Source organism: Orbicella franksi, chromosome 11, assembly GCF_964199315.1.
Source record: "Orbicella franksi chromosome 11, jaOrbFran1.1, whole genome shotgun sequence".
NCBI lineage: Eukaryota > Metazoa > Cnidaria > Anthozoa > Scleractinia > Merulinidae > Orbicella > Orbicella franksi.
In genome coordinates, this window is record NC_138155.1 from 5,408,417 (window position 1) to 5,430,174 (window position 21,758).

Here is a 21,758-nt window from a genome sequence, read left to right on the forward strand (position 1 = left end):
AACTTGTTAGGTGGGGGTGGGGGGTAACTTCAAAACAAATCCTTTCTAGTCGAACTTTTCTTTATTTAAAACTTTAAAATTCGAAAGCAAGCGGTAGACGGCTAATAACAAACAAAACACACTTTTTTCAATCTCAGTCTTCCTTCAGAAAAGGATAAATAGCTGGTTAGTGGACCTCCTTACACTCAGGGACAAGTTTAATTATTTTTTTAAAAATGTTTCGCCATCCAATACTTTTTTTTTAGGTTCAGTTATTATCGATATGGTCAAAGCACTTTGGCAGATCTCTTTCTTTGAGCGTGCTTACGAATGCTTTCTGTTATTAGTTGTATATTTTCATCATTATGCAATCCTGAAAGTGAAATGAAGGAAAACTTGATTATTTTACGAAATTAAGATGTCCAGTACAGTACTCGGGTAGGATTTTTGAAACGAGAGAAACTAGCCATCTTTAATTTCGGGCTGCCAGTTTCTATGTTCTGATGTATTGTAAGAACAGTACAGTTCGAGAAAGGACTTTTCTATTCTTCCTCAACTCATCCGTTTTCCGGCTTCTAATACAGTAGAATTGGTTTGAAAAATTGTCGTGAGGCTCGCAAAATCGAGGCTAAATTTCTCAAAACTCTTTTCCCAAAGGAGCGAAAGACTGCTTCGAAATAATCGGGAGATTGAAAAATGGGGGTACAAAGAACCGAATTCCACTGTAATAGCTATTTGAAATCGTAAGACATCAGTTTATTATACCTACCATCAAAGACCGACGCGTCGAAAGACAGGGCTCTTTTTGCCGCGGCACGATTTCGTTTAAAAGGGGTCTTGGATTTCTGAAACTAAACGTACAATATATCACGTAAAATAGTATATAAATTACAGAACTTTTAACTGTCGTGTAATAATTATATGAACATTTTTACTAGGAATGTTACGAGCTAGTGAGAATAATTTGATGGGGTAAATGTGTGCATCGTTCTCAGTCAAACACTTCTCACTTGTACCGTGTAACTGGGTAGGTATAACCGTATTACTGTCACTTAGTAACATATACTGAAACTCATTTAATCCGTATATGCACAGTCGTATCAAGGGATTCTTTTAATGAATAACTTGAAGACTGAAGTGGCTGAGTGAGCTTTACTCGGGAAAAACTAGCCTAGAACAGGAGATCGATTAGTAGTTAGGGAGCTGCCTAAAAAACGGGATTAGCGCGAGCATATGCGTAGGAGGCTCTTGGTTCACCTGTTGGTTCACTTTTTGGTACACGTGAACCGGGTGAACGAAGCAAGTCAACCAGCGAGTGAACCAGTAATTGAACCAGGTGAACCAGCGAGTGAACCTGCTAGTGAACCACTAAATGAACCAGGTGAACTAGCGAGTGAACCTGCAAGTGAACGGGCTTGGTGAACCAGCAAGTGAACCAACAAGTGAACCAGCAATTGAGCCAAGTAAATCAGGTTAGGGCCGCAAGAAAGTTTATACATAGTAACAAAGTGATCTTAAGTTGGGTTCCTATTCTATAACACTTTACCTGGAAAACATTTTGTGCCACCTTGGATCTTGGAATCCCCTCTTCTAAGCTAGATTTGATTGGGCGATTAGGCGTGTTAGTGCTCGCAGCAGCCTTGTAGCCGCAGGTCTTTTCATCTGTACCACTTGTTTCTTTAAACTTTGAAGTGGAGATTGCTTTACTGGACAAATTGGAAGTATCCGCCGTCACAGTAACACTCTTCTTAGATTTTCTCTGTTGAGTTGTTATTTTACCTGATTCTTTAAAAGTTTTTCTGCTAATCTGATGGAATTTCTTTGACCTCGTTCCATAACTTTTTACGGGATGTTTAGGGGCTATCTTTGGTGAAGTAAGGTTGTTGTTTTGGAAGTGACGACTCTCTTCGTCTGAGGAGCTTGTCAAGTCAAAGACGAATATGTCGAAAGGATCTTCTTTACGAACCTTCTTGGCACACGGAGGACCAAGAACTGCAAATAAAATCATGGAGCAAAACTAGAATGTTACAAATAAAACCAACCGTATTTAACAATGGCGCGTTGGATAAGATATGATTGATAGCCAACGAGGCGCGTAGCTCCGAGTTGGCTATAATCACCTTATATCCAACAAGCGCGAGTGGAACAATTGTTTTATTAAAAACGGCCCAAAATATACAAAAATCAAATCAAATGAAAATAAAAGCGCCCCCAAAAATAAACGCATACGCGTACCATATGTGTAGAGCATGGTACAATTAACAATTATTCCACGAGCGTGCGTTGAATATGAGTTGGCTATAATCATCTCACATTCAAATAAGCGCGTAAGAGCGTAAAAATTGTTTTATCAAAACGCCCCCCCCCCCCAAAATAGAGAACAAAGATAAAGTAAATACGCCCCTAAAAGTACGCGTAAACTTATCATATTTTTAAAGCATGGTATAATAGCTGATATACCACTATGGCTAAGCCAATGAAAAGTCTTGAATTGCATTATCCAATGATTATCCAAGGATTATCCAATGATCCATTGTAGGGAATATACTAGCCGAGCATAAAAGTTATTCAGTGGCTAACAATGTACCATCAACATGCCAATTCCATTTGTTATCATTTTCACATACCTTTCGTCTTTTCTCCATCACCTTCTCTCTTTACGCGAATCTGTGGTTGAACAGCAACTATGGGGGAATGTTTAGACCAGGACGTTTTCGACAGAATGCCTGAACGAGTCCCCGAAGAAGTCAAGGGTCTTCTTGTCTCCTGCGGCTGTTTGTCCGGCACAAAAACAACCTCTATTGCGGGTAAGGCCAACTGTTCCTCTAAAAACAATATTTATATTTGTTCTGCTAGATAGCTTAGTTTTCTATTTAAAAAAAACCCAGATAGACAGTAAGAGCTTTTTCTCAATGTTTTCCTATTAACGTAGAGTCTAATAGAAAGCAAGATAGAGGCGTATACGACAGCAAGATAGGACGGCTCGAGTCCAGTGGTCTCTAAGATTTGAGGGATGACGAGAAAGAATGAAAATGAAAGAAAACTCTTTCCCTTCTCTGCCCCTTCCTATCATCCCCGTATGTTGATCACATTTTCTCACAAGAGACGATTGGGGAGGAGTCAGGGCATCAGCAGCGAAATCGCTTGGTGCATACAGCTGTTAACCTGAATGTTTATGGTCAAGCCTACCCGAAGAAGATCTCCCTTGCTATCGGTATAAACTTACTTAGCTATTTTTTATCACAACATTAAGTAACTTATATTATCAGCCATTAAAATAATATAAGAAACTAGTTAATTTACACCACCATTTTTAGCTTAGATAGATAGCCCTGTTGTATAAATGCCACGGACTGAAATAAAGAGTGCTTTTCAACGTATTAACTTAAACTAGTTTTCAATACCTTTGGATATCACAGGTTCTGCTACGTTTCGTTCCTGTTGGCAGGGAGGTTGTTGACCCTGCTGGTTTGGGGCAGGGCGCATAGGAGCAATAGCCGCAGTGGGCTGAGTAGCAGCTTGTTGATGTTGCTGCATGGGGATATTTACGGCAGAAGCTGGCACTACAGCATCTTCCTGACCCCTAAGACTGAGGGAGGGAGCTGACTCAGATAAGCGTGTGCTTGGCTGTGGGTGGTATTGATGACCTAGTGGTGACGCAGCTTGTCTGTAGCTTGGAGCATGCTCGTTCAAATGAAACTCTTCTGTCGCAGGGTTGTGAAGGGATGGGTGCGGCACGGGGTGCATATGATGCAGTCGCACAGTGGTGGGTGCCTCGGTACTGTCCCAAACAAACTGAGGCTGATAAGGGGTAACTGATTGGTTTTTTGGAACATATCGCTCTCCAGGATGCAGCAGACATTCAGAGGCTTGATGCCCACGCATGGATGCTTGATTTAATGGCGGAGGAATCTGTGGCCCAGGCTGCTGCCACTTACTGATCTCATCTAGTTTTTTCAGCAACTTGTCTTCTCTCTCCAGGTACTTTTCTTGTTTCTCAGTCATGGATTTCTCTTCCCGAGCACGATAGTCATCCAACTGAGCTTGAAGCATCTTGATTTGGGACTCTTGTTCCACGATCCTTTCATTTTTCTAAAGTTCACAAGGGTAATAGTACGAGAATAAGATAGTAGGCGAATCATATAAAAGTACCAGGCGTTAAATAAATAGGCTACAGATAATGATTGAGCTTAACCATTTATTGAAATCTCTTGGTTAAAATAACAGTTACTCGCCTATCGTAACTGAATCTGAGGTAGCTGACACATTGTTCTCAGCGATGAACGCAATAGATCACTCATCTGACTACAAGCTGCAACGTTTAGTAGAAAATTGCTGAAGCGACATCCTCATGCAGGTTTTCACTCGTGTGGTATACAGGTAAACATGGTACTTGGATTAAGTGAAGTTAAAAAGAATAAACCACAGCTATTTAGTACTTTTGATCCTGGAGCGAAAGTCGGAAAAGGAAATAATTGTTGGTCGTAATTGGTCTAGCCAGTGGCGTGGAAATTAGGGCTTGCCACAGGTTGCTCGATATTTCCCAAAAAGTTGCCCAAAATTTCTCAAAAAGTTGCCCAAAAGTTGCTCCAAAAAAAGTCAAAAGTTTCTCTCTGTAACGAAAGTTGCTCAAAAGTTGCTAAAAAAAGCAAAAACTTTTTTTTTGTTTCTCTCTTCTTTTATTTGGTCTGCTGCAAAAATGTGCAATCTGTACAACAAAAGTAATATTTCTAATTGTACAATTTTGCGTTGTAATCAGCGTCGCTAAATAAATTTGTTCACAATACGTATGAGTAAATACTACGCATCAATATCAAAATGTTGTCAAAAAAATTTCAAAAAATGTAAAAAATTATTTTAAAAAAATTTTAAAAATTAAAGAAATTCACAAATTGTCTGCTGAAACATTGTAAAATATGGAAGCATGGCCAATTAAAGCACTAAAAGCTGCTCCGATATCTAGAAAACTAGAAATTGCTCAGAATGTAAAAAGTTGCTCGAAACAAAAAAAGTTTCTCGAAATACGAAAAGTTGCCAGAAAGTTGCCGAGCAACTTGTGGCAAGCCCTAGTGGAAATGCGCTGCTATATTGGCCACGCCGAAGTTGCGAGCATATTTAAGCTGTTGCGCACAATGTTGAAGGTTGAAGTAGAAGCTGATTCCTCTGCTGTAACGTAGTGTTACAGTTCAAGAGTTGGGTGGATAGACGGTCCAATTCATAGATGTTCTCACACATGTTACCAAAAATGATTTTACCATAAACCTGTCGAAAACCTAAAGGGCACGATTTTTTCCATCGGATATATGATATGACCTACATGGAGTCTATATTGCGGATATTGGAGCAAAGGTAGTTCAAACGTCCTATGTTCCAATCGAAAGTAGAACTGTACAGTTTTAAATAAATATAAGTTAGCCGTTAGGTCTTTCTTTTCCCAAGAGTTATTTTAGGCTACCTTACCTTTGCTATAACCTCCTTTAGCTCTCCGTTTTCCTTTAAATCCTTCCTCAGGCTACCAAAACCTTCCAGTAAGTCGTCTTTCACTGTGGAAAATGAAAACACTCCAAATTACTAACAGCGCTTACCATTTTCTGGAGAAATAAAATGGGAGTGTAACATATGACTTACATTTCTTTATCAGTTCAGCTGACTCGCTTGCGGCTGAAGCAACTTGTTCCGCCTTTGAGGTCAGTGTGGTATCAATACTGTCCTTGAAAGAATCCATTGCTGTTTTTACCTGACCAACAAAAAAATACCACGGTTCTTCTTTTAAACCCTTGGAAATCATCACGGTTGATTTACATCCTACTTCGGGTTACATTGCCAAAAAGGCGCCCAAATGAAGAGGAAAAAGGGGGTGGGGGGGGGGGGTGAAACAGAGCCAGGGAAAGGGGAAGGGAGACGTTGTTTCCCCTCGATTGTTATCAGTTTTGGACCACATCAGAAAGAAAACCTGTTGTCGGTCCGAGATGATGGTCTGATACTTACCTCTTTTGTGTAGTCTTTAAGTAGAGATATAAAGCTATCAAGAACATCCCTGCAAAGAAATAAGACAAAAATAAGCACCTTCATATAGTTATCTGACTCAGTTATTAACATTGCAGTGTTTCCCGATTTTTGAAACTTATTGTTGAACAAAACTACCTCTGCAGCCACGTTAGTTTTCATATGTACATTTATGAAATCTGAATGACAATTTTTTTTCAGTGCTTAGCTAGTAGTAAACAATATATATAGAATTAAAACGCACATTATATATGGTTAGTTAGGTGCTTTTTAGGATGTTAGGTTTTTGAACTCATAACTTGTTTTTGTTGTAAGTTTTAGAACTTACAACCCGTTTAGGCACCGAAACAGCCGAGTAAATTTAAGAGATCTCAAAGATCGTAGATAACCCGGGTGTAAAACCTCTTCACTTCTTTAAGGTTGCGCAAGCTCACTTAATGTTTATTTTAAAATTATTCAACTGCATTATTTTAAGGGTTTTGATTGCATATTATAATATTTTTTAGCAGTTCGTATAGTGTCATCGTCCGCGTGAGGGTAATTCTGAAAAGAACTGTTGTTGATGACAGGGTTCAAACCATTTACTATGATATATTTTTTCTTTGAGGGTTAAAAAGACTAAAAACTGGCCTGTCATCTCTTTCTGTGGTCTTTTTCTTTTGAATTTCAATCAGTTCTCTGTAACTAGCGGCTGTCTGAGGTTTCTGCAGACGGGATTGACGTTCAGGCTCGGATGAAAACAAAGGCGGCTTGGTCGTGTACTTCATGTAATACTTCACTGGTTCGTCCTGCACAATCAAAACTTAATTTCAAATTCGAAGTTAATTTGAATTACATCACGTTCTACATCACATCACATCACTTCACATAACTTCACATCACAACACATGAAATAAGGGAAGGAACATTATTTTTTGAGGGGGGGGGGGTTAGGCACTTTTCTGGGGCATGAATTTTTTTTGTGAGTTTTTTGGGCAATAGCTTGTACAAGCTTGTAAAGTGAAAACAGGACCTGGATAGTTAGAAACACTTTCTTAATTTTTTTCCCATTGCTCCCCTTGCACCATTTTTTTCAGCAGGTTTTGCAGTGCAGGAATTTCTTTTTCGGAAAGTGTCTAATCCCCCCCCCCCGCCCCCCTCAAAAAGAATATCTGTCCCCGAAATCACGTCACGTTACATCAAATCAGACCACAGCCCTAAAATCAACTTAACACTTTTATAGCATTGATGTCTGCCATAATAATACACTCATTTGCTTTCACATATCAGCCCATCTCGGAGTTTTCTTCATTAAAAATAATTTTATTATTACATTAGCTTCATGTGCAAGCAAAATCTTAGGCAATAAAAATTTGTGCTTCTATCTTCGAATTCCTACTTCGGACATCAAGTATTAATTACAGCAGCCTTCCAGCATTGCATACCTCAGAAATCTGTTGTGAATTCGTCGGTTGAGACCAAACATCAAAAGAGTTCAAACCTTTTAACTGGTTCGTCTTAGACTGCGAAAACAAGTCAGACGAACTGTTTTGCGATCCTTGTGAACAAGACATGGGCGCTTGACTAAACTGGTCACTGTCCCACATTTCTCGGCTGAAAAAAAGAGCAAAAAACATCAAGACCAATTAAAATTCTCTTTCAATGGAGACGATTGTGCGTTGCATACGATTTCAAGGGGTTGAAAATGGAAAATGAAAGCATAAAATAGACAATTGAAAGCTGTTGAAAACATGAAAGTTCATTTCATAATAAACTTGAGAAACAATTTTATTTATAGGAAATCCATCCTTCAGTACAATCAACATCTTTCAGCGGTTTAGTTTATCCGAATGAAAGTAAGGAATGCGCTGAGAAAAAAAGTAACAAATTTAAGTTCATGAATGTTTTTAAGAAACCCAGCTTTCAGCTCGGTGTTCTTCACTGGCCTTCGTGATAAGAAACAAAAAAAGCACAACTACTGCTTAAAAGCGAACTATAGAGATTGAAAAGCTATGAAGTTCACAAAACACGTTGAAATAAAGTTGCAGCACTCACCAGGGATTTGAATTGTACAACTCACGGGCAGGAAAAACGTTTTGCATTTGAAGAAAAAGCTGTGGAGTCTTTCACTAATGCGACTGTAAGAACCCACTCCAAAGTGTCAGGAAAGTGTGGTTTCGAAAGCGAGTGGCTTGGCATAAAATCACTGAATTCCTCTTCTTTTGTACGGTGAAAAACTTCAGTCGTCAGTTTTCTCCTCTTTCGCAGCTTGAGTCAGGGTAAAATTGCTTTTAATTCTCCTTTAGGGAATAAAATACCTAAATAAAAGCCTAAAGTAAAAGACGTTAAAAACCCAAAGTTAAATCTGGAGAAATGTGTAGCCGCGTCACGTTTCCCGCCTTTTTCTTCCTCGCGCGCAATAGTGTGAAAGGGTGGGAAGGGAGGGGTTTTAAACTCTCGAGAAACATGGGAGACAAATTGAAAAACGGCCGAAGAAGAGATTAAGAAGAATCGAAATGAAATACTAAAAGATATTTCATAACAGGGACTAGTGTTGATATTCTCCTCGGTTTCTTGTTAATGAATTGGGTTTCTCGCTTGCACTCGCTTCACGCGTGAATCTTCGGTTCCACGCGCGCCGTCTGGCCACCCTATCCCGATAGAAGATTTGGCTTGAAGTCAAGAACGCACTTTATTAAAATAGAAGAGAGATGCAGCTGATTTTTATTCTTTATTTTTAATATCCCTTCAATCACACAAATAAAAAATCTTGAAAATCGGTTCTTGAAAGTGTTTGTAGAAGTGACAAAATCGATCGCGCGACGTTTTTCATGTTGATTACATTTGCGCGATGAAGCGAAACGAGCTTCAATTGGTTTATTTCTCGAGGGACTGTCAATTATAGCCTCAATTACGGGCTCCGTGGTAACGAACACAACATATAACACTTCGCTACAGATGACTGGAGGTTAAATCGGCAAGTTTAATGGCGAATAACTCTGTATTATAAGAGTTTAAAAAGTTGTCAAGTTGCCCAATGATTTTGAGATGACACACGTATACGAATCCAAGGACATTCGCGGAACATGGGTAAGATTCGAGACGCTTTCACAATATGTTGTCCTTGTCGACCATTTGTAAACGGCGACCATAAATTGATAAACGATCTAAAACATGTTGAATATTTTAGTTTCCTTCAGGTTTCCATGGACATTTTCGAAGTAAATCTCGTTCAGAGTTTACAATTCCTTACCGTCACAGGGCGAAACCATGTCCGCCACAAAAATTTCTCAATTATGCAACGGTAAGTTGATCTACAGTTTAGGAATCAGCTACTACTAACAGTTGTCATTTATCACAGGTAAACAAACGAGCTTGATTGTACAACATTTAACAATAAGCTCAGCTGTGTTTTAATATCAGTCGTGATCTAATAGACTAATATCATGCACAGATTGGCAGAAACTTAAGATTCTCTCTAATATATTACCATCCATGGCCATCTACAAATTATTACAATGAACAGAACTTTCTTGCAGTTGACATCAAATCTATATACAGTACTAAACAAAGCAAAAGCAAATCTGTTGGCTCAAATCCGTTAAAAGAAGAAAAAAATGTCAAGAACCGGTTAATCAATTTGTTACCAAGCGGAGGTTTAAGGTTACTATCTCAGTTTCATTGAACTGTATACTGAAATGATATACCTTCAGAATGAAGAGTTCATTAATATATTTAGTAGCATACATGCTGGGCAGGTGTTCACTATATCATATAGCAGTCATATTTGAATTATTACATTTCTATAATCAAATTTTAGACCTTGATATGTATTATTATGTATTATTTAATTACAACAGCCAAAATTCATTGGCAAATTATGTAAACTGAAGTTAAAGAGTATTATTATAATTACAATTCAATGGCAAAAATTATGGGTAAAAATACAAGTTTATATATATATGAAAAAAGTTGCCAAAAAGAACCTATTATAACATAAGCCATTGGCAGGTCTATAAAAGAGTCATGGGGCCCCATACAAGATAGAACACCTAAATATTTAGAAATAAAAAAAAAATTAAAATTCATCAAAAAAGTTGAGTTGAGTATCGACCAGTATATCAACTGATATCTGTACTGATATACTCGGTGAAGTATCGACTGATATATTGACCGATACTAGATCGAGTACTGACTGATACATGGTCAAGTATTGGCCGATGTATCAACTGATATATCGGTCGATATATTGATCAAGGTCTCCCATAAGATACACGATCCCAATTATGTTTGCAAAGCAAGGTAAAAGTAAAGGTAAACAAAATCTGCATCAGGTCAAGTGGTCCATACAGTCAGAGCTTTTCCTGGTTTCCTGGATATAGAGTATGAGTATCTCTACTCTCCCCTGCATGGGATGCTAGCTAACTAGTCCATCACAGGGCTACCCCTCAGCTTTAAATTTACCAGTACCCATTTATACACCTGGGTGGCAAGAGGCACTGTGAGAGTAAAATCACACACAGACACAATGACCCCAGCCAGGGCAGAGCTGTGCTCTAAAAGCGACCGGGTGCCCAAGGCGACTAACTTTTGCCTTTGGGTGACTAGAGAAACTTTCGTGAGCACCCAGGATTTCATGGTTAGGAACCTTTGGACTCCTTGTAATCTTTCTTAGACCACAGCCTTGCAGGGCTTGAACCCAGACCACATGAAATCTGGAGTCCATCATGTGTGGTTACCATTGCCCCAACTTGCCTCCATGTAGCATTAAGTAATGCCCCAAAATTTCTACTCTCTCATTCTCTGTTGTATCATAACAGAGTGTCAAAGTCTCAATTCAAAATGAAGTTTTGAGCACACAGTAAATTTGTTAGTCTTACCCTCTTGCAAAGTCTTGGACTCACAATTTGCCAGCCTTATATTTTGACATGTTGGGACAGTGTATTTTATTCCTAATAGCTGGTGACTCATCTGTTTCTTCAAATTATAACAGGAGCGATCCAACAGACATCTCTTTTCAAGACATGATAACAGACATTCTCACAGTGATATGGGTGACCTTGAAACATATTTTGGAATGGTAAGCAGCTGTTTAAGGTTCAAAAATAGTGACAACTACACGTACCGTAAATGCTTGAATAAGCCCCCCCCCCCATCAAATAAGTACCCCCTTAGAATAAGCACCCCTCCTATCAGCCAAAATTTAAAATAAGCACTCTCCCCCCTCCCCCCGTTTTGTGGATGAGTAATGAGACAACAAAGGATGTATAGATTTCATCATATAGTATTAGATTTGTGCATTGTTTCAGTTCGTGAACACGTTAAGTTTGGAAAAACATTACAAGTACTCAGGGTGCCACGATTTAAAGTTTAGGATCAGCTTTTTAGGTTGATAAACAGCTTATGTTGTTGTTTATGTGCAGATGATGTATAAAAAATGATCTTGTCAGGCCACAATTTGGGAAAAATTAAATAAGTGCCCCCCTCCAACAAGCACCCCCTGTCTTCTCCTCACCCCGGGTGCTATTTCGAGGATTTACGGTATTAGGAATAAGTCTTCTAAAGGCCAAAGGGACCTATGGCATCCCGCTTATTTTCCAGGTCACAGCCTTGTCAAAATTGCTTCCTTAAAGGAGTTTACACCCATTCAAGTAATTTTGAGAGCGGGGAAAATTAAGATTTATAATGAATATTGGTTAACCACACGCTATCAGTAACTCAGATACAATCTATGGTAAGAAAATAGTCTACGGGTAACCTTTGTACTGATTGGATGAAAGGTGTTTCTACTGAACAATAAGTCTACATGACAAGCTTTTTGTCTTTGATCAAACAGTTAGGCAAGCCTGTTCCAGGCTCTGACTGAGGGCCTGGGAAAGGCTACCAAACAGTCAACAAGGTGTAGTTGATTTGGCTATTGCTCATAGGTGCGGGGGAGTTTGTAAGGTCTACATAGCAGAAGTATAAGAGTCAGAAACTTAAAAATAAATCTTTTAATTTAAGATGTTCTTTAAGCCAATAATCAAGAATACCTGTAAGTTGCATGACCATGACTGCCATGGTCTATCACTTAGCCAATCAGATTCGTGGATCTCTATCTAGAACATGATGAGTGTCTGTCACATGACAGCCTTCATTGTGTTTGCCTGTTTGCGTGAGCTCGTGCACGTTTTTGATAGGTTAATAGAATCCGAAGCTCTTTGAGGAGTTACAAACTAACCAGTCCAGTTCTGGCCATCTTTCTGTCACGCAACGTTACGTCACAGAGAGAGTGCCAGAACTGGACAACAAGGAAAGCCGTGCCACTACGCAGGCTTAAAAGAAATGTTAAGATAAAGACTCTCCTGTTTGTTACATTTTAGGGAATGGGCAAACGCAAATATGTGCAACCCGGTCAAACACAACATACAAAGAGTACTCGTGACCTGATAACATGGAGAGGCAACGAATCATCGGACCCTGTATCAACTTACCGTGCGCATTACCCATCTTCACGACCATCCTCGTGCGTTTTTGGTTTTAACGAAACAGAGCCGATCCACGTGAGGTCAAATCTCGAACTTCGACGAAGACAACTTCGGGCGTCTTCGGCTCCGCCGTCGCAGCGCCGAACAGCTCCGTTACTTGCTTGGAATGAACCCGACGAAGCGCATCACGGCAAACCTGGGGTTGGTGTCAGACAACCGATACGGGAGAGCGGAGGAGGTTTTGCGTCATTAACTCCGTTTGCGCAAACAGCACCAGCCGCTGTACGCTCACAGACTCCTAGCCAAAGTTTCACTATATCGGAGACTATTGTTCCGCTTAGTACCACGTGACTGCTGGCTGCGCAAACACTGCGCAGTCGTATGTTGCAAGCAATGATAGCAAATAATCGGGAATTCATGAAGAAAATGTTATTTGCAGGATAGCGTACATGTAGTATTTGTCGGGAATCTGTGCTTATGGTCTTAAAGTGAAGGACAGGGCAAACTCTGATAAATGAGCCAAATGGTAAGTGAGCCAGTCCATCGGAATTCGAATCTGAAGAATGCAGCTGACGAAAATGGCGCGAAAAATGACCGGTGGAAGACACTGACCTGAAAAAGTAATTGCTGGCGTTTCATCTCGGAAAATAGAAAAAATACCAGAACCGTAGAATGTTTCGAGAAGTATTTTAAAAGAAAACAAAGTGCAATATAAATAGAGCACGCTAATTTGGGGTGGACCTTTTTCAATCCATCGACCTCACTGTACAGCGCATGTAATAAAATAAAAGTGCACATTTACGAAGAGAAGTTGTCTCCGATTTTTGCCGGTTTGGTCACAACCCTAACAACGCAGCTCAAAATTCCTTTAATATTGGACATTATATAACCGTATCCTTCCCCCACCGCCACGAGTTGGATCAGTATCGTGTGTGCAGTGAGGAGACGTAGGCGGTTGAACGCTTTTCATGACACATCTTGTTCCCAGAGGCCTCTATTCTTTTGGCTTGCAACACGAATCGAGACCTAGAAGAAATCGGGAGGTGAGCCAGCGTTAGCCATAGCCAGTTACTCTCTCTCTACGCATGTTCAGAAATCATTTTTGATTCGAGGAATTTTCTGTTTCGGTTTTTTTTGTTGTTTTGTTCAGCGTGTTGGCGTTCGGTCAATACTGAAGGAATTTGGGACGACGTTGCACGCTTTGACTTGTACACTGAGCCAATCGTTGGCCGTACATAGCTTGACAAGCCCAAGGGTGATCCATTTGATTGCAAGGAGACCATCTCCTGTTTTCCCAACATTCGCGCGCATGATATGCAAGAGAGCTTCAAAGATATGACTGATTGTAAAAATTATACAGTTGTATTACAAAACAACTTCAGTTAAATGAACTAGAAAAACTGAGAGGAGACAGGCACAAAGCTGGATTAGCAAGCCTCATTAACAAGGGAAAATGGCATCCAGAAGCAAGGAAGTGTGTACCAGCAAAGCTCACCGGATGGGAACTAAAAGCAAACTGCTATGAAGAGGAAGGACATAGTGAAGAAGAAGGGGATAATTCTGAAGAAGAAGAAGAAAGAAAAGAGGTGGTGGATGATCAGGAAGAATGCAATGAAGGAGAGGAACAATGAACAGAAAGAAATTTATGTTTGAAATAACTTGCTGAACACATTTCATGTGTTAAAAGTAAAACTGTGGTACTTAATATGATTGCCTTAATTGGTGTCGAAGTGTGAGTGGGGAAGGGGGAGAGTGGGACGGGGGTGTATGTATTTCAAGTTTAGCATGGTGTGCTACAGGGGTCATAATATTTCTGTTTTGTTTGGAGTGGGAAAGGGGGGTCAAAACGTTTTGTTGTTGTCTGTAATAAATCTTGCCAGCCCCTCCCCTCCCAGGCATAAGTAATGAATGGTCTCTAAGGACTCCAACTTAGACCGCTCGATCCGGAGACGAGCGCACTATCCATAAGGCCACCACGCTAGTACAAGGCTAGTACATACATTAAAAATACCGGTAGAGGATAAAAAGAAGATCAGAATTTGCCATATTAAAGTGTAATTTCATGTCTAGCCACTGAACGAGGTGCACTTAAATTAGTTCGTTTTAAATTTTTGATCAAGAGTTTCATGTTTTATGCTCTCGCACAGAGTGCATGCTTTGTGTGAAGTGTTCCCTACGTGTAAAAATGTTTTAAAAGGCTTTTTGTGATCCGGCAAAACAAAACATAATTTATGGACAATATATTACTGTCCTTTTTGCGTAACATTTCACCCTTGCAGTCTATCACCCCATGTCCATACCACATCACACATTCTCAAACTGGAGTTTTACGATGACTGTAGAAATTCTCGCGCGCTCATTGGCTAATTTTCATCGTCAATATGCCGACAGACACATGAATTTATAATTTATGCGATGCGTCAACGAGCGAGACCGCACAATTTGACAATCTGTTATCGTAAAAAACAAATTGACGTCAGTTTTTCATACATCTGTCCTGTTATTGACGATGAATTTGGTCATAACATTGTCAAAGTAGTCTGCGGATCCACTCGGCTATCGCCTCATGGATCCACAGCTACTTTGACAATGTTATGACTAAATTCATCGTCAATAACAGGACGGACGCATGAAAAACTGACGTCAATTTCTTAATTTGCTGCACGAGTAAGAGCGCCCCACAATTCCATTCGAGTCTTCATGATTATTATTATTTGTCATGATTCTCTCCATCGCCTGTATGCTTTAGAAATAGAAGTTAATAGATTGTTAGGCATAACCCTTACTCTTCCGGCTTGTTAAAAACACCAAAGCCCTCGGCTAAGATGACATCCCGGCATGGAAAGATGACCGAGAGTCACATAGGACGTAGCCGGAGCGAAAGTCGATAAGATTGAGTGATGTCCACACCTCCGGCTTCGACATAGCCTCGAACAGTTTCTCATATTCAACAAGCCGGTTTCAGTAGCTACGTTTAGTTTGTATCTTAACACATGGCAGAAAGTTACAAAATGGACATGTTACGAATTCAACTCGCTGGTTTGAAGCCGAATGGCTCAGCAAATGAAGACGGAAGTTGCAACTTGGTGGAAAATGTGTCAGATTCGAATAGGCAAGAGTTGAACTCAGTTTCCGAGAGAGAAGCTGTGCGCGAATCAACCGAAGGCGACTTCGATTCGACAGAGGGCTTTAAACTACCAAGCCCGCCAACAGGCTCTCCTGTGGCCGCTGTAGCGAACGATTCCGGTCTATGCTCGGCTGTTTCGACTGATGTGGTCGATTCGATCTCTTCGCGTGCAAGTCTTGACAGCTATGTTTGGAGTTCGGCGAATTCAGACCTTCCTTCATGGACTTTGCCGGAAGATAAAGGAAGATTCATTTGGCCATCTAAGGTATTAGTTTATTCCAAACATTGATATGTAACCAAATGCTATAATGTGCGCTAACGGAAGAGTTTAGGAACCCAATCCTGGATTTCTCAAATTTGGCAAACGGCTGAATGGATTGAAAATCTATGTGTTACTTCTATTAAAAGTTATGTAGATGAAAAATCGTTACTAAAAGAAATGGCGACTAACTTAACCTCCATCACTGTGGTTAAAACGGGTCTCACCAAGACCGTAAACTAATTTTGTTCACTTGTATTCATTGCCCTCCAATACAGCGCCAAATGTGTTTTTTTTTTTTTTTTTGCGCGATCGTGTTTCAAGTCAATTTGCATTCGCACAAAAACTGATATATGTAAATTATGTCCGTGTTAGTGTATCAATCACAGGGTCGCTCTTCATTGATTTTGAGTTCGGGGGCCCGGGTTGTTCAAAGCCCGATTAAGCTAACCCAGGATTAGCAAGAATTTTGATTTCAGATTTGTTACTTTTCGATGAGGTTTTCTGTTTTACAATGTTTGTCCTTCAGTTTTGAGCTTGACTAAGCTCAAACCACACAAAATGTGAGCAGTAAAAAACATTTTTATACCAGAAAAATTAATACTTTGGTTAACTTTTAATCCTGGGTTAGTGTTAACCGGCTTTCGAACAACCCGGTATTTTAATGCGGTAACTTGGGTGTTAATTATCTTTTGCTTCTCTGCAGGGCAAATTCTTTGCTGTGACAGATTCATTTGAGGAGAATTCTCAATATCATCTTTCTGTAGAGATAGGAGGTGGTGCGTTTGGTAAATGCTTCCTTGCTGTAGAAATTCCAGCAGATGATACTGTTGAAGGAAGAGTATTTTGTGTGAAAAAGGTAAGATTGAACTGTTATTTTATACTATTTTCAATTAAATTCACCAGATATTTAACTCATTAGCTACAGCACAACGCTAATGGTCGTTTGGGAGTGAGTAGCCTACCTCTATATTTATTCTCACACCGGTCCGAGGGCGCTCGCTCTCACACCCTCCTTTATCCAGTGAATGAGGAGTCATTATAATATCACAAGTTCGTTCACTGATATCTTATCTGAACGTATCCTATAGACCTCATGTCGGCGCTATGAGGACAATCTTGTTTTTTTTTTAACTTTTTTATTTATTTATTTCTCATTTACCTTACGTAAGTGTCAATACAGGAAAAACGAGCTTCTGGCTTTGGAACTGGCAAAGAAGGAGAATATCCTTGAAATCGTTGAGTTCTATGGTGTGAAAATTAAAGGCAGAAATGCTTGCATTTTTATGGAGTTTATGGCAGGTAAGGACAAACGGATGTATAGCAGATTGTTCTTTTAAGCATTATCATGATTAAGTTATCATGTGCCAGAATGAATGGGGAGCGAAGGTGCTTGGCCCATTCCTTTTAATTCTATCCTCCTCTTCCAGCTCGGGCTCTGTTCTTATTAAAAAAATAAATAAATAAACACGTATATGGGCTACCTCTTGTGGTGTTTCTTACTGAATTACTTGTCAGACTAGAGCGATATTCGAATGAATTTATATTTTCTCTTTTTATTGCTTTAAACTGAAATAAATCAAAGCCAGTCAAAATCTTCTGTAACTGTTTCTGATTCCGGCACACTGGCGTTCTTATGATCTTCAGAGAGAGGGAGAGCTGAGCTACAATCAATCAGCAAAATGGCTGAGACATTCTCCCCGAAATTGGCATTGTTTCTGGTTGGAAAAGTATGTGAAATAACTTTTTTTTTCTGTCCATACCTTCTCCCTTTCAAAGTTGTTTCTGATGTAAATGATCCCTAAATTCAGGCAACATTGCATTGCTGCTGAAATGTCTAAACTGGGAACCAAACAATTCTGAATTCCCTTTTGCAAATGATTGATGCATGATCGATTGAGACTTCGGGCCCCAAGAGTTAGCACAATTTCCTATTGCTGGCTTCAGCTAGCTCATCTTGCGCGAACAAGATGTTGTTTTTCTTACAGGAGGAACTATAGCAGATCTTATTCAAGACAAGAAGAACTGCTGCAGTAAAGGAAATTGGCCAGTTCTTTCGGAGACGGACAGCCTTGGTTACTTGGAAGATGTCTTGAAGGCTGTCAAATTCTTACATAGTAAGGGGATCGTTCACAGGGACATCAAAGGTAATGCAGAAAAAGAATTTTCTTGTTGTTTTACTTTAGTACATCGCGTTGGCAAACGCTTCGAGAAGGGCTTGCAAATTAGAAATGATGTATATACACTAGCTCGCAATGGTTTTGATTAGAATACTCAACAATTATTCCACGGGTGCGTTGGATATACATTAAACAATCGCCTCCATTTTGCGAGAAAATACTCTCGAATATTTGTCCGCGGACATTATCTGTTCAGAGAAGTGAACAGTTTTCCGAGAGCATAGGTCAAAGAAAACTGCGAGCTTCTCACAACCAACAAGCGCGAGTGGACGTATTTTTTTATTAACGCCCCCAAAATGTAGAAAACTGAACTACATTACAAAAAAAACGCCCCGAAAAAATCACGCGTGCGCTTACCATATTTGTAAAGCATGGTATAATGGCTCGTGTACCATGATGGCTAAGACAATGAAAACTCTGGAATTGCATTATCCAATGATCCAGTTTTTGATAAATGACATTAGAATTGTTTTTTTTATGTAGGAGACAATGTACTTTTGGCGGAGGATCGCCTGCGTGCGAAACTGACAGACTTCGGATCAGCGGGGAGCTGCCAGGTAAGCTATACCAAGTAAAAAGACCATTTCCGAGTTACCTTGTGCCTGTGTCTCAACTAGAGTCTTCGTGCAAAACGTTTCATATGAAAATGTGTTTGATTTACGTGAAATGAACCTGCAGTTCCTGTAGGCGGAACACATCTTCATATTCGCTATTTCGACATCCCCCATAATGCACCTTGTTTGCCCCCAAAATTTTACATAACCTTTGTTTCCCATTTCTCCTGGGTATGACAGTCGTCCCAAGAGAAACTAAAGACAGTGCTTATGCAAAATGTTTGGGGGGAAACAAGGTGTGTTATGGGGGATGTGGAAATGGCGAAAGAACGGTTTCGCACGAAGACTCGTTTTGAAACAGAGGCAAAAGACCACTCGGAAATGGCCTATTAGTTTGAAGCTTTTTGTTTCCTTTATGCCTGGACGTCGAAGTGACTGCGAGTTAGTTACGCGTCAGGCTTCATTATGCTAGAGTCTTATAAGCTAATTGTTGATACAGCAGTTTGGGTAACGCAACAGAGCAGCAGTAACAACTACAGCAACAGTCAACAACAATAACAACAACAACAACAACAACAACAACAACAATTTCAACTTCTGGCAACTGATTCGTAGCTTCATACATGTGGTATAACAACCAGTTACTTCTATATAAAAATAAAAACGCCCCCAGAAATCTCGCGTACGCTTACCATATTTGTAGAAATAACGGCTCAGATACCATGATGGCTAAGCCGGTGAAAACTGTTGAATTGCATTATCCAAATATCTAGTTTTTAATAAAATCTAAAAACAACTAGTTTATAGGGTACGTTGAAATTGTAAGAACACCAACAACGACAACAACACTGACAGCCAAAAGAATCACAGGTTGCCTTGATTTTCAGCCCATATATATTTTTTCTGGCCTATAGGACGCTAAACCCTCTGTTGATATCTGGAAAACTGCCTGTCTTCTTCTGGAGATGTTAAACGGGGAAAGACCTCCTCTTTTTATAAATGTAAGTATTGTCTAATGATTAATTATAGGACATCAAACTGAACCCGGAATCTGTTTACAGAGTTAATTTTAATAAGAGTTGAAAAACGCGAAAGAGTTTCCAATAGCTGGGAAAAATGTCGTCAAGGACTGGAATTAAAACATGTAATTATCGGTGCGACAAACCTTTGGTGCCACATTTCAATTAATTTTTAAGTTTAATTCTTGCTGGTTTCTATAGCTTAATTTCATGCTTCTTTGGTCGATTATAAAACTACTTATGAAGCTTTATGATAGAAGCTTGCTTTGAAACTTTTTTTTGTCTTTTAATAGCCGTGGTCTGTTAATGGCATTAAATAGGCAAAAGATGAGTACCGTATTTGATTTCTTCTCTAGGAGGGAAGCCTTCAAAGACAGAACTCCTGCAATCCAGAAGATTACATTCCTCCCAAAGCTGTGCAAGAAATTAAAGAACTTTTACGGTTTTGTTTTGGGCTAAAACCAACTGATGGAAACTATCTTCCTAGTGCTGCAGAAGTTTTGAAATATTCAGCCGCTTTCCCAATCAAAGAATTTCTCAAACGACCCAAACCCTTCGAGGAACAAGTGCCGGTTTCGAAAAATTTCAGTTAGAGTGCTCCAAGAGCTTCAGCCGACACTTACCGACCATGACGAGCTCTTTCGAAAGATATGTCCATCCTAGTGCTGCAAAAGTTTTGAAATATTCAGACGCTTTCCCAGTTAAAGAATTTCTCAAATGACCCAAACCCTTCGAGGAACGAGTGCCGGGTTCGGAAAATTTCAGTTAGAGTGCTCCAAGAGCTTCAGCCGACACTTATCGACCATGACGAGCTCTTCCGAAAGATATGTCCGTCCACTTATCGACAAAGGGATGAAGCAGGTTAGAGTGAACTGTACCGCTGACAAAAAGATTGGTCTCAGGATGCTCGAATTTCTTGTTCTAAGCAACAAGATTGCTAAGCAACAAGGGTCCATTAAATGGCGTCATAACGCATCATGGAGACGTTCTAGCAGGTGGAGAACGCGTGTTCTACGTTATACGACGATTTGATAGAAAAAGACTGGTTGTTTGCTAAAAACCTCCCGGACAGGACTGAAGGAGGATTCAAATGAAACAGAATGTAATTTTGTACAGTTCTTACTTCTTAAAGTAATTGAAATAAATATATTTTTGTGCGATATTTACTTCATGGAGTGGAGCGGGTCGCTTTCATTAGTGAGTCATTACTCATACTGTACTTTCTGAACTCAATATTCTTGTGGCACTGGTCTTTATATCAACTTTTTCTATTGTCACTGTGGTGCCAATTTCATTATATATTACGAGAATGTTTTATTAATGCTCTGTGCATCGTTTCTCGTGACTTACGTCAGTCGATCACTACCTTAATTTGCATCCACATTTTGGAGAAATTAGAAGCTGTTTCATACAAGAGTTTCTACTGTTCTCGCTCTGCACTGAGGAACACTCGCCTGCCGTTAGGTGAATCGAAAAATCAATTGGCACTACATAGTGCAGATCGTTTTATATCTTCTATAGAAACAACAAACAAGCAAGTAAAATAAACAAATCATCCAGAGCCGGAAAACAGTCAACGAACAGAAAAACGTTGGCAATTTCTAGAAGAAGGCAGTGGGCGACTCAAACACTTTTAGAGGTTATGTTGTGTTGTGCAATTTTCAGATAACGAAAACAAAACGTCAAAAGTTTTATGAAATGATACAATTTCGTGCTTTCAAAAGGAGTATACTTTCGAGATTGTTTAAGGTGACACTTCCAGATACGTCGACCAAATATTTAACAATTGCTGGCATCATATGCCAACTGGCATTATTAAGCTTTTTGAAAAAAATTGGTGAAAATTGACTTCTTTGACTAGAAGTGTAGTCTTCCCGACAAACCGTGATCTCTCAGAGGAAAATTACGATCGAAAAACTTGGAAAACTTAAATATTCACCACAAAAGAATTGCCCACTTGTTAACGAAATTTGTACGCCTTGCCCATTTGAAACTGTGCGTATCGGCCTTGCATTGTGTCTTTTTGATTTACAACATATGAAAAAATAGTTCTCATCCAAAACTGAGTCTCCGGGTCATTAGATCTAAGAATGTTCTTGTAATTTTGGCGTTCTCTGCTTCAACGGACGCGCCGAGTCCTCATATAAACAATTCCCTATTTAAACTAAAAGGCACGAAGTGTTATCTA

At 39.6% G+C, this 21,758-nt stretch overlaps 4 protein-coding genes across 4 annotated transcripts in view; 2 read left to right on the forward strand and 2 right to left on the reverse strand.

Moving 5' to 3' along the window:
- Window positions 1-21,758, reverse strand: part of LOC145502419 (uncharacterized) — a 113,876-nt gene that overhangs the window by 12,557 nt on the left and 79,561 nt on the right. The gene's annotated exons all lie outside the window — the stretch shown is intronic.
- LOC145503446 (uncharacterized) lies at window positions 4-8,186 on the reverse strand. The gene is made up of 11 exons (XM_081482906.1): window positions 8,020-8,186; window positions 7,410-7,578; window positions 6,616-6,773; window positions 5,968-6,016; window positions 5,608-5,716; window positions 5,440-5,522; window positions 3,384-4,071; window positions 2,607-2,804; window positions 1,526-1,971; window positions 749-824; window positions 4-352 (listed from the first exon to the last, which is right to left on the reverse strand). The coding sequence occupies exons 1-11, from the start codon at window positions 8,064-8,066 to the stop codon at window positions 267-269; spliced, it is 2,109 nt and encodes a 702-aa protein (XP_081339032.1). The 5' UTR covers window positions 8,067-8,186; the 3' UTR covers window positions 4-266.
- On the forward strand, window positions 8,801-13,724 carry LOC145502702 (ciliary microtubule inner protein 7-like). The gene is made up of 4 exons (XM_081482058.1): window positions 8,801-9,054; window positions 9,155-9,268; window positions 10,958-11,044; window positions 12,327-13,724. The coding sequence occupies exons 1-4, from the start codon at window positions 9,013-9,015 to the stop codon at window positions 12,780-12,782; spliced, it is 699 nt and encodes a 232-aa protein (XP_081338184.1). The 5' UTR covers window positions 8,801-9,012; the 3' UTR covers window positions 12,783-13,724.
- LOC145502701 (serine/threonine-protein kinase DDB_G0283821-like) lies at window positions 14,867-20,736 on the forward strand. Its single transcript, XM_081482056.1, has 7 exons — window positions 14,867-15,823; window positions 16,524-16,676; window positions 16,990-17,119; window positions 17,806-17,964; window positions 18,481-18,554; window positions 19,466-19,552; window positions 19,927-20,736. Exons 1-7 carry the CDS (start codon window positions 15,425-15,427, stop codon window positions 20,161-20,163), a joined length of 1,239 nt encoding a protein of 412 aa, XP_081338182.1. The 5' UTR covers window positions 14,867-15,424; the 3' UTR covers window positions 20,164-20,736.